Raw genomic sequence first — 13,252 nt, 5'->3', positions numbered from 1 at the left:
ACACACACAATGTTTTTACTGCAAACACACACACAACGTTTTTACTGCAAACACACACTCACACAACGTTTTTACTGCAAACACACACACACACACAACGTTTTTACTGCAAACACACAAACACACAACGTTTTTACTGCAAACGCACCCAACGTTTTTACTGCAAACACATACGTTTTTACTGCAAACACACACACAACTTTTTTACTGCATACACACACAACGTTTTTACAGCAAACAGACACACAACGTTTTTACTGCAAACACACACACACAACGTTTTTACTGCAAACACACACACAACGTTTTTACTGCAAACGCACACACGTTTTTACTGCAAACACACACACAACGTTTTTACTGCAAACGCACACACAATGTTTTTACTGCAAGCACACACACAACGTTTTTACTGCAAACACACACACAACGTTTTTACTGCAAACGCACACACAACGTTTTTACTGCAAACGCACACACAATGTTTTTACTGCAAACACACACACAACGTTTTTACTGCAAACACACACACAACGTTTTTACTGCAAACGCACACACAATGTTTTTACTGCAATCGCACACACAATGTTTTTACTGCAAACACACACACAACGTTTTTACTGCAAACACACACACAACGTTTTTACTGCAAACGCACACACAACGTTTTTACTGCAAACACACACACAACGTTTTTACTACAAACACACACACAACGTTTTTACTGCAAACACACACACACACAACGTTTTTACTGCAAACACACACACACGTTTTTACTGCACACACACACACACAACGTTTTTATTGCAAACACACACAACGTTTTTACTGCGCACACATACACACACACAACGTTTTTACTGCAAACACACACACAACGTTTTTACTGCAAACACACACACAACGTTTTTACTGCAAACACACACACACACAACGTTTTTACTGCAAACACACACACAACGTTTTTACTGCAAACACACACACAACGTTTTTACTGCAAACACACACACGTTTTTACTGCAAGCACGTAACATTTTTACTGCACACACACACACACGTTTTTACTGCAAGCACACACACAACGTTTTTACTGCAAACACACACAGAACGTTTTTACTGCAAACGCACACACAACGTTTTTACTGCAAACACACACACGTTTTTATTGCAAACACACACACAACGTTTTTACTGCAAGCACACACACAATGTTTTTATTGCAAACACACACACACGTTTTTACTGCAAACACACACACAACGTTTTTACTGCAAACACACACAACGTTTTTACTGCAAACACACACAACGTTTTTACTGCAAACACACACACAACGTTTTTACTGCAAACACACACACAACGTTTTTACTGCAAACACACACACGTTTTTACTGCAAGCACGTAACATTTTTACTGCACACACACACACACGTTTTTACTGCAAACACACACTCCACGTTTTACTGCAAAAGCACACACAACGTTTTTACTGCAAACGCACACACAACGTTTTTACTGCAAACACACACACATCGTTTTTACTGCAAACACACACACAACGTTTTTACTGCAAACGCACACACAACGTTTTTACTGCAAACGCACACAACGTTTTTACTGCAAACACACACACAATGTTTTTACTGCAAACACACACACAATGTTTTTACTGCAAACACACACACAACGTTTTTACTGCAAACACACACACAACGTTTTTACTGCAAACACACACACAACGTTTTTACTGCAAACGCACACAACGTTTTTACTGCAAACACACACACAACGTTTTTACTGCAAACACACACACAACGTTTTTACTGCAAACACACACACAATGTTTTTACTGCAAACACACACACAATGTTTTTACTGCAAACACACACACAACGTTTTTACTGCAAACACACACACAACGTTTTTACTGCAAACACACACACAACGTTTTTACTGCAAACGCACACAACGTTTTTACTGCAAACACACACACAATGTTTTTATTGCAAACACACACACAACATTTTTACTGCACACACACACACGTTTTTACTGCAAACACACACACAACGTTTTTACTGCAAACACACACACAACGTTTTTACTGCAAACACACACACAACGTTTTTACTGCAAACACACACACAACGTTTTTACTGCAAACACACACACAACGTTTTTACTCCAAACACACACTCCACGTTTTTACTGCAAACACACACACAATGTTTTTACTGCAAACACGCAACATTTTTACTGCAAACACACACACAACGTTTTTACTGCAAACACACACACAACGTTTTTACTGCAAACACACACACAACGTTTTTACTCCAAACACACACTTCACGTTTTTACTGCAAACACACACACAATGTTTTTACTGCAAACACGCAACATTTTTACTGCAAACACACACACAACGTTTTTACTGCACACACTCACACAACGTTTTTATTGGAAACACACACACAACTTTTTTACTGCAAACACACCCACAACGTTTTTACTGCAAACACACGCACAACGTTTTTACTGCAAACGCTCTCACGTTTTTACTGCAAACACACACACAACGTTTTTACTGCAAACACACACAACGTTTTTACTGCACACAAACGTTTTTACTGCAAACACACACAACGTTTTTACTGCAAACACACACAACGTTTTTACTGCAAACACACACACCACGTTTTTACTGCAGACACACACACAACGTTTTTTCTGCACACACACACACAACGTTTTTATTGCAAACACACACAACGTTTTTACTGCACACACAATGTTTTTACTGCAAACACACACACAACGTTTTTACTGCAAACGCACACAACGTTTTTACTGCAAACGCTCACACAACATTTTTACTGCAAACACACACGTTTTTACTGCAAACACACACGTCTTTACTGCAAACACACACAAAACGTTTTTACTGCAAACACACACACAACGTTTTTACTGCAAACACACACACAACGTTTTTACTGCAAACACACACACAACGTTTTTACTGCAAACACACACGCAACGTTTTTACTGCAAACTCACACACAACGTTTTTACTGCACACACGCACACAACGTTTTCACTGCAAACACACACACAACGTTTTTACTGCAAACAGACACACAACGTTTTTACTGCAAACACACACACAACGTTTTTACTGCAAACACACACACACTTCACGTTTTTACTGCAAACACACACACAACGTTTTTACTGCAAACACACACAGAACGTTTTTACTGCAAACACACACACAACGTTTTTACAGCAAACACACACACAACGTTTTTACTGCAAACGCACACACAATGTTTTTACTGCAAACACACACACAATGTTTTTACTGCAAACACACACACAACGTTTTTACTGCAAACACACACACAACGTTTTTACTGCAAATGCACACACAATGTTTTTACTGCAAACACACACACACAACGTTTTTACTGCACACACACACACAACGTTTTTACTGCAAACACACACACAACGTTTTTACTGCAAACACACACACAACGTTTTTACTGCACACACACACACAACGTTTTTACTGCACACACACACACAACGTTTTTACTGCACACACACACACAACGTTTTTACTGCACACACACACACAACGTTTTTACTGCACACACACACACAACGTTTTTATTGCAAACACACACACAACGTTTTTACTGCAAACACACAACGTTTTTACTGCAAACGCACACACAACGTTTTTCCTGCAAGCACACACACAACGTTTTTATTGCAAACACACACAACGTTTTTACTGCACACACATACACACACACACAACGTTTTATTGCAAACACACACACAACGTTTTTATTGCAAACACACACACAACGTTTTTATTGCAAACACACACAACGTTTTTACTGCACACACATACACACACACACAACGTTTTATTGCAAACACACACACAACGTTTTATTGCAAACACACACACAACGTTTTTATTGCAAACACACACACAACGTTTTTACTGCAAACACACACACAACGTTTTTACTACAAACACACACACAACGTTTTTACTGCAAACACACACACAACGTTTTTACTGCAAACACACACACAACGTTTTTACTGCAAACACACACACAACGTTTTTACTGCAAACACACACACAACGTTTTTACTGCAAACACACAAACAACGTTTTTACTGCAAACACACACACACAACGTTTTTACTGCAAACACACACACACACAACGTTTTTACTGCAAACACACACGTTTTTACTGCACACACACACACACACACAAAGTTTTTATTGCAAACACACACAACGTTTTTACTGCGCACACATACACACACACAACGTTTTTATTGCAAACACACACACAACGTTTTTATTGCAAACACACACACAACGTTTTTACTGCAAACACACACACAACGTTTTTACTGCAAACACACACACAATGTTTTTACTGCACACACACACACACACAACGTTTTTACTGCATACACACACAACGTTTTTACAGCAAACACACACAATGTTTTTACTGCAAACACACACTCACACAACGTTTTTACTGCAAACACACAAACACACAACGTTTTTACTGCAAACGCACACAACGTTTTTACTGCAAACACATACGTTTTTACTGCAAACACACACACAACGTTTTTACTGCAAACGCACACACAATGTTTTTACTGCAAACACACACACAACGTTTTTACTGCAAACACACACACAATGTTTTTACTGCAAACACACACACAACGTTTTTACTGCAAACGCACACACAATGTTTTTACTGCAAACACACACACAATGTTTTTACTGCAAACACACACACAACGTTTTTACTGCAAACGCACACACAATGTTTTTACTGCAAACACACACACAACGTTTTTACTGCAAACGCACACACAATGTTTTTACTGCAAACACACACACAACGTTTTTACTGCAAACGCACACACAATGTTTTTACTGCAAACACACACACAACGTTTTTACTGCAAACACACACACAACGTTTTTACTGCAAACGCACACACAATGTTTTTACTGCAAACACACACAACGTTTTTACTGCAAACACACACACAACGTTTTTACTGCAAACACACACACAACGTTTTTACTGCAAACATACACACAATGTTTTTACTGCAAACGCGCACACAATGTTTTTACTGCAAACACACACACAACGTTTTTACTGCAAACACACACACAACGTTTTTACTGCAAACACACACACAATGTTTTTACTGCAAACATACACACAATGTTTTTATTGCAAACACACACACAATGTTTTTACTGCAAACACACACACAATGTTTTTACTGCGAACACACACACAATGTTTTTACTGCACACACACACACACAACGTTTTTACTGCATACACACACAACGTTTTTACTGCAAACACACACACAATGTTTTTACTGCAAACACACACTCACACAACGTTTTTACTGCAAACACACACACACACAACGTTTTTACTGCAAACACACACACACAACGTTTTTACTGCAAACACACACACACACGTTTTTACTGCAAACACACACACACACAACGTTTTTACTGCAAACACACACACACACGTTTTTACTGCAAACACACACACAACGTTTTTACTGCAAACACACACAACGTTTTTACTGCAAACACACACACTACGTTTTTACTGCAAACACACACACACACAACGTTTTTACTGCAAACACACACAACGTTTTTACTGCAAACACACACACACACGTTTTTACTGCAAACACACACACACACGTTTTTAATGCAAACACACACACAACGTTTTTACTGCAAACACACACAACGTTTTTACTGCACACACACACAACGTTTTGACAGCCAACACACACACAACCTTTTTACAGCAAACACACACACAACGTCTTTACTGCAAACACACACACACAACGTTTTTACTGCAAACACACACACAACGTTTTTACTGCAAACGCACACAACATTTTTACTGCAAACACGCACACAACGTTTATACTGCAAACACACACACAACGTTTTTACAGCAAACACACACACAATGTTTTTACTGCAAACACACACACAATGTTTTTACTGCAAACACACACACAACGTTTTTACTGCAAACACACACACAACGTTTTTACTGCAAACGCACACACAATGTTTTTACTGCAAACACACACACAACCTTTTTACAGCAAACACACACACAATGTTTTTACTGCAAACACACACACAATGTTTTTACTGCAAACACACACACAACGTTTTTACTGCAAACACACACACAACGTTTTTACTGCAAACACACACACAACGTTTTTACTGCAAACACACACACAATGTTTTTACTGCAAACACACACACAACGTTTTTACTGCAAACGCACACACAACGTTTTTACTGCAAACACACACACAACGTTTTTACTGCAAACACACACACAACGTTTTTACTGCAAACACACACACAACGTTTTTACTGCAAACGCACACACAATGTTTTTACTGCAAACACACACACAACGTTTTTACTGCAAACACACACACAACGTTTTTACTGCAAACACACACACAACGTTTTTACTGCAAACACACACACAACGTTTTTACTGCAAACGCACACACAATGTTTTTACTGCAAACACACACACAACGTTTTTACTGCAAACACACACACAACGTTTTTACTGCAAACACACACACAATGTTTTTACTGCAAACACACACACAACGTTTTTACTGCAAACACACACACAACGTTTTTACTGCAAACACACACACAATGTTTTTACTGCAAACACACACACAACGTTTTTACTGCAAACACACACACAACGTTTTTACTGCAAACGCACACACAATGTTTTTACTGCAAACACACACACAACGTTTTTACTGCAAACACACACACAACGTTTTTACTGCAAACACACACACAATGTTTTTACTGCAAACACACACACAACGTTTTTACTGCAAACACACACACAATGTTTTTACTGCAAACACACACACAATGTTTTTACTGCAAACACACACACAACGTTTTTACTGCAAACACACACACAATGTTTTTACTGCAAACACACACACAATGTTTTTACTGCAAACACACACACAACGTTTTTACTGCAAACACACACACACGTTTTTACTGCACACACACACACAACGTTTTTACTGCACACACACACACAACGTTTTTACTGCAAACACACACACACAACGTTTTTACTGCAAACACACACACAATGTTTTTACTGCACACACACACACAACGTTTTTACTGCAAACACATACGTTTTTACTGCACACACACACACAACTTTTTTAACTGCAACTTTTTGACAGGTTCCACCTTTGCTCTGTGTAGGACAACGTTGGAGAGATTATCTGGGGAAGGGACCTATAGGGTACAGCCCTGAGTCAAACTCCAGGGGAAGTGTGGGACGAGAGAGAGAGAGAGAGCGGGGGTTCAGTAATTTGGAGATGGTACCTGGGATCTCATCGATGGCCAGGACAGTTCTCGGCATCATTTCAGTCACCCGAATTCACTTTTAATCATCGTAAGCAAAAGACGCGATCAGTGTTGGTAACACCTCCTTGATGTGATGTTTCTCTCTGGACCTTGAGGTCTTCTTCAGATAATCTGAGATTCGGATAATCGATATTCGGATAACCGAGGTTCCCCTGTAATTGAAACTTGCAGAATACAGAACAGCCTGGACAGAGTGGATGTAGGGAAGATGTTTCCATTGGGAGGAGAGACTCGGACCCAAGGGCACAGCCTTAGAGTAAAAGGAATACCCAATAGAACGGAGATAAGGAGAAACTTCTTCAGCCAGAGAGTGGTGAATCTGGAATTCACTCCCACAGAAGGTTTTGGGGGCCAGGTCATTGAGTTGAGATAGATTAAAATAGATAGGTTCCTGAGTCTCAAGGGTTGCGGGGAGAAAGCTGGAGAATGGGGTTGAGAAACCTATCAGCCATGATTGAGTGGCAGAGCCGACTCGATGGGCTGAATGGTCTCATTCCTGCTGCTATGTCTTATGGACAGCTGCTTGCCTTCACTGCTCAGTCCTTTGAGTATAGGAGTTGGGACGTCGTGTTGGGGTTGTACAGGACTTTGGTGAGGTCTCGTCTGGAGTACGGTGTCCAGTTCTGTGACAGGAAGGATATTATTAATCTGGAGAGGGTTCAGAAGAGATTTACCAGGATGTTGCTGGGGGTGGAGGGTTTGAGTCATAAAGAGAGGCTGGATAGGCTGGGACTTTTATTCAGTGGAGAGTAGGAGGTTGAGATGCGACCTTATAGAGGTTGATAAAATCATGAGGGACGTAGATAGAGTTAATGGTATGAGAGTTACCCTTCTCCCAAGGATGGGGGACTTTTCAAGGTGAGAGGAGAAAGATTTAAAAGAAGACATTAGGGGCAAATGTTTGACACAGAGGGTGGTTCGTGTGTGGAATGAACGTCCTGAGGAAGTGGGTATAGTTACAATTTTAAAAAAAACATTTGGATAAGTCCACTAACAGGAAAGGTTAGAGGGATATGGGCTGGGAGCAGGCATGTAAGACTAGTTTAGTTTGGGGATTATGGTTGACTGGAGTCGGGAGTGTGGTGCTGGAAAAGCACAGCAGGTCAGGCAGCATCCGAGGAGCAGGAGAGTCGATGTTTCAGGCATAAGCCCTTCATCAGGAATGAGGCTGGGAGCCGAGGGGGTGTGGGGGGTGGGACTGGGGGGGTGGGAGGTAGCTGAGAGTGCAATAGGTGGATGGGTAATGATCGGAGGGGAGGGTGGTGCAGATAGAAGGTGGACAGGTCATGAGGGCGGTGCCCAGCCGGATGTTTGGAACCAGGGTAAGGGTGGCGGGGAGGGGAAATGAGGAAACTAGTGAAATCCACATTGATGCCAAGGGGTCCCGAGGCAGAAGATGAGGCCTTTCTTCCTCCAGGCGTCGGGTGGTGATGGAGGAGGCTGGGGACCTGCATGCATGTCCCTGGCAGAGTGGGAGGGGGAGTTGAAGTGTTCGAGCACGGGGCGATGGGCCGAAGGGTTTGTTTCCGTACTGTATGCCTCTATAACTCTCAAAGTGGCATGCGTGTTTTGGTCTAAGAACAGGTGTGACGTCTGATGAGCAGCTATGACTGTCGTCAGGCCCCTTTACTGAGGCAGTGCAGAGCCTGGGTCTCACCTTGAGCAAGACCCACAAGACCAAGGTCCTCCATCAACCTGGCCAGGTATTGCAGAACAAACTCCTGATCACCATGTCCACCATGTCCATGAGAACGTTAGCCACTTCCAATACCTCGGGAGTATCCTGTTGACCAAAGCAGCTAATAGCGAGGTTTGAGAAGATTGGTAGCTCAGGTTGAGGTCCTGGATGTGGGTTTGCTCGCTGAGCTGGAAGGTTCATTTCCTGACGTTTCGTCACCCTACGAGGTAACATCTTCAGTGGGCCTCCGGGCGAAGCACTGCTGATGGTTCCTGCTTTCTTTGGGTGGGTGATGTCATTTCCTGTGGTGATGTCATTTCCTGCTCTTTTCACAGGGGGTGGTAAGTGGGATCCAAGTCGATGTGTTTGTTGATAGAGTTCCAGTTGGAATGCCATGCTTCTAGGAATTCTCGCGCGTGTCTCTGTTTGGCTTGTCCTAGGATGGATGTGTTGTCCCAATCGAAGTGGGGTCCTTCCTCATCCGTATGTGAGGATACTAGTGAGAGAGGGTCATGTTGTTGTGGCTAGTTGGTGTTCATGTATCCTGGGGGCTGGTTTTCTGCCTGTTTGTCCAATGTTTGTTGCAGTCCTTGCACAGTATTTGTAAATGACATTAGTTTTGCTTGTATAGGGTCATTCAAGTTCATCAGCTGCTGTTTGTGTGTGTTGGTGGGTTTGTGGGCTACCATGATGCCAAGTGGGGGGGGGGGGTCTGAGTAGGCTGGCAGACATTTCCGAGATGGCTTTGAGGCAGCAGCTGTTGGTGAAGAAAGCCAGCGCTGCCTCTGGTGTGCTAGTACAGCCCTGCCTGAGGAACCGGGTGTTGGAGAACAACATCAGCTCCGACTGATGGTACACAGGAGCTATGGTGGTTCCCACCTTCCTGCATGGCTCTGAGACACGGACCGCCTGCAGCAGGGACCTCAAGGTGCTGGACTGCCAATCCACTGGGAAGACAGACACACCGACACCAGCGCCCTCGACCAGTCCAACACCCCCCACACACCGCCTTCGATCGGCGGCGACGGGCTGGGCACGTTGTCCCCATGACCCACGCGAGACTCCCCAAGCTGATGCTCCGTCAGCTGAAGCCGGGCGGAAACAGAGGAAGGAGTGTCGCTGTCCCACCAACACCGCACCCAGCCCCTTTCCCGTGACCACCACCGGCCCCCTCGGTCTGTCCAGCCGCCTACACACTCGCCTGGAGTGTGGCAGAGTCATTCCCGTCTGCGAGGGACCACCAACAACGATGATGATGGTGGTGAGGCGTGGAGTCAAAGAGCTGTAAGGCACAGAAACCAACCCTTCGGTCCAACCTGTCCATGCTGACCAGCCCATATCCAAAAAGAATCTCGGCCCATTTGTCAGCACTTGGCCCACATCCCAAGCCAGAAGTCTTCAGAGATGGGCAAGTCAGGAATTTTGAGCCATTTAATTAAATAATTTAGTGATGTCTTCAGGAGTAGTGGCCTCCAGTATCTGGGTACTTTTCCCATGTGACATAGACTTGACCGTGAGACAGACCTGTTTGGAGTTCTCAACTCGGTCTCTCATGTTCTCTCTTTTCCCCTTCTCTCCATCTATCCCTCTCTGTCTCCCTCTCTCTCTCCATCTGTATCTCCATCTCTATCTCCCTCAATTGCTTCATCTATCTCTCTCCCACTCTGTCTCCCACTCTCTCTCTCCCACTCTCTCTCTCCCACTCTCTCTCTCCCACTCTCTCTCTCCCACTCTCTCTCTCCCACTCTCTCTCTCTCCCTCTCTGTCACCCTGTTTCCCCGTCTCTCTCTATACTCTCTCTCCCACTCTCTCTCTCTCTCTCTCTCTCTCTCTCTCTCTCTCTCTGTCTGTCTCTGTCTCCATCTATCTCTCTCTCCCACTCTCTCTCTCCCACTCTCTCTCTCCCACTCTCTCTCCCACTCTCTCTCCCACTCTCTCTCCCACTCTCTCTCCCACTCTCTCTCCCACTCTCTCTCCCACTCTCTCTCCCACCCTCTCTCTCTCCCTCTCTCTCTCCCTCTCCCTCTCTGCCACTCTCTCTTTCTGTCTCCCTCTATCTCTTGTCTCCCACTCTCTCTCCCACTCTCTCTCTCCCTCTCTCTCTCCCTCTCCCTCTCTCTCCCTCTCTGCCACTCTCTCTTTCTGTCTCCCTCTCTCTCTCCCCCTCTCTGTCTCCCACTCTCTCTCCCTCTCTCTCTCCCTCTCTGTCTCCCCTTTTGTTCCCTCTCTCTCTCTCTCTCTCTCTCCCCCTCTCTGTCTCCCTCTCTCTCTCTCCCTCCCTCTCTCCCACTCTGTCTCCCCTTTTGTCCCCTCTCTCTCTCTCTCTCTCCCCCTCTCTCTCTCTCTCTCCCCCTCCCTCTCTCCCTCTCTCTCTCTCTCTCCCCCCCCCTCTCTCTCCCCCTCTCTGTCTCTCTCTCTCTCTCTCCCCCTCTCTGTCTCCCTCTCTCTCTCTCTCTCCCCCCCCTCTCTCTCCCCCTCTCTGTCTCTCTCTCCTCTCTCCCCCTCTCTGTCTCCCTCTCTCTCTCTCCCTCTCTGTCTCCCACTCTCTCTCCCCCTCCCTCTCTCCCTCTCTGTCTCCCCTTTTGTCCCTCTCTCTCTCCCTCTCTCCCCCTCTCTGTCCCCCTCTCCCCTCTCTCCCCCTCTCTGTCTCCCACTCTCTCTCCCCCTCCCTCTCTCCCTCTCTGTCTCCCCCTTTGTCCCTCTCCCCCTCCCTCTCCCCTCCCTCTCCCCCTCCCTCTCCCCCTCCCTCTCCCCCTCTCTGTCTCCCTCTCTCTCCCCCTCTCTGTCTCCCACTCTCTCTCCCCCTCCCTCTCTCCCTCTCTGTCTCCCCTTTTGTCCCTCTCCCTCTCTCTCCCCCTCTCTCTCTCCCTCTCTCCCCCTCTCTGTCCCCCCTCTCCCTCTCTCCCCCTCTCTGTCTCCCACTCTCTCTCCCCCTCCCTCTCCCCCTCCCTCTCTCCCTCTCTGTCTCCCCTTTTGTCCCTCTCCCTCTCTCTCCCCCTCTCCCCTCCCTCTCCCCCTCTCTGTCCCCCTCTCCCTCTCTCCCCCTCTCTGTCTCCCACTCTCTCTCCCCCTCCCTCTCCCCCTCTCTGTCTCCCCCTTTGTCTCTCTCCCCCTCTCTCTCCCCCTCTCTGTCCCCCTGTCCCCCTCTCTCCCCTCTCTCTCAGTGATGCTTTCCCTGTGTTTATTCTCTCCCAGAGACTAGATGCCATGGAGGAGGGGGAGGCGGTGTCTCAGTTGAGATTCCAAACCGAGCGACTGTGACAGTGACTGATTCGGAGAATGTGAACACGGAGCCGAGCACACTGCTGCACAAGATCAGGGGCTCCATCAGGTAGCTGCAGGGTCCAGCTCACTGTCTGATCGTCGGTTGGTGGGGGGGGGAACCCTTCTCTCCCCTCTCCTCCCTTCACCCACCTCCCCTACTCTCCTGCCTCCCTCCCTCTCCTCCCCCTTCCTCCCCTTTCTTCCCTCTCCACCCCATCTCCTTGACCCTTCCTCCGTCTCCTGTCCTCCTCCCCTCCCTCTCCTCCCACCGACCCCTTCTCTCCTCTCCCTCTACTCGTCCTCCCCCTCTCTCCATCTCCCCCTTCCTCTCCTGCCCCCCCCCCCACTTCCAGCCCCTTTCCTCCCTCACCTCCTCCCTCCCCCTTCCTCCCCCATCCCTCCCTCCCTCACCTCCCCTCCCTCTCGAGTCTTCCTCCCTTTCCTCCACCCTCCCACCTCCCCCTTCCTCTCCTGCCCCCCCCACTTGCAGCCCCTTTCCTCCCTCACCTCCTCCTCCACCTTCCTCCCCCATCCCTCCCTCCCTCACCTCCCCTCCCTCTCGAGTCTTCCTCCCTTTCCTCCACCCTCCCCACCTCCCCCTTCCTCTCCTGCCCCCCCCACTTCCAGCCCCTTTCCTCCTCACCTCCTCCTCCCCCTTCCTCCCCCATTCCTCCCTCACTCACCTCCCCTCCCTCTTGAGTCTTCCTCCCTTTCCTCCACCCTCCCACCTCCC

At 46.1% G+C, this 13,252-nt stretch overlaps 1 protein-coding gene across 1 annotated transcript in view; it reads left to right on the top strand.

Moving 5' to 3' along the window:
• rfx5 (regulatory factor X, 5) overlaps positions 1 to 13,252 on the top strand; it is a 112,951-nt gene that overhangs the window by 49,317 nt on the left and 50,382 nt on the right. Inside the window, 1 exon segment of the mRNA XM_087984968.1 lies at positions 12,451 to 12,586. Coding sequence (XP_087841094.1) covers positions 12,451 to 12,586 — 136 coding nt within the window.

The sequence above is a fragment of the Chiloscyllium plagiosum genome, unplaced genomic scaffold (assembly GCF_037043375.1).
Source record: "Chiloscyllium plagiosum isolate Xiang-an unplaced genomic scaffold, Cpla_swu_hap1 HiC_scaffold_50, whole genome shotgun sequence".
NCBI lineage: Eukaryota > Metazoa > Chordata > Chondrichthyes > Orectolobiformes > Hemiscylliidae > Chiloscyllium > Chiloscyllium plagiosum.
This window is presented reverse-complemented; position numbering and strand designations above follow the sequence as displayed.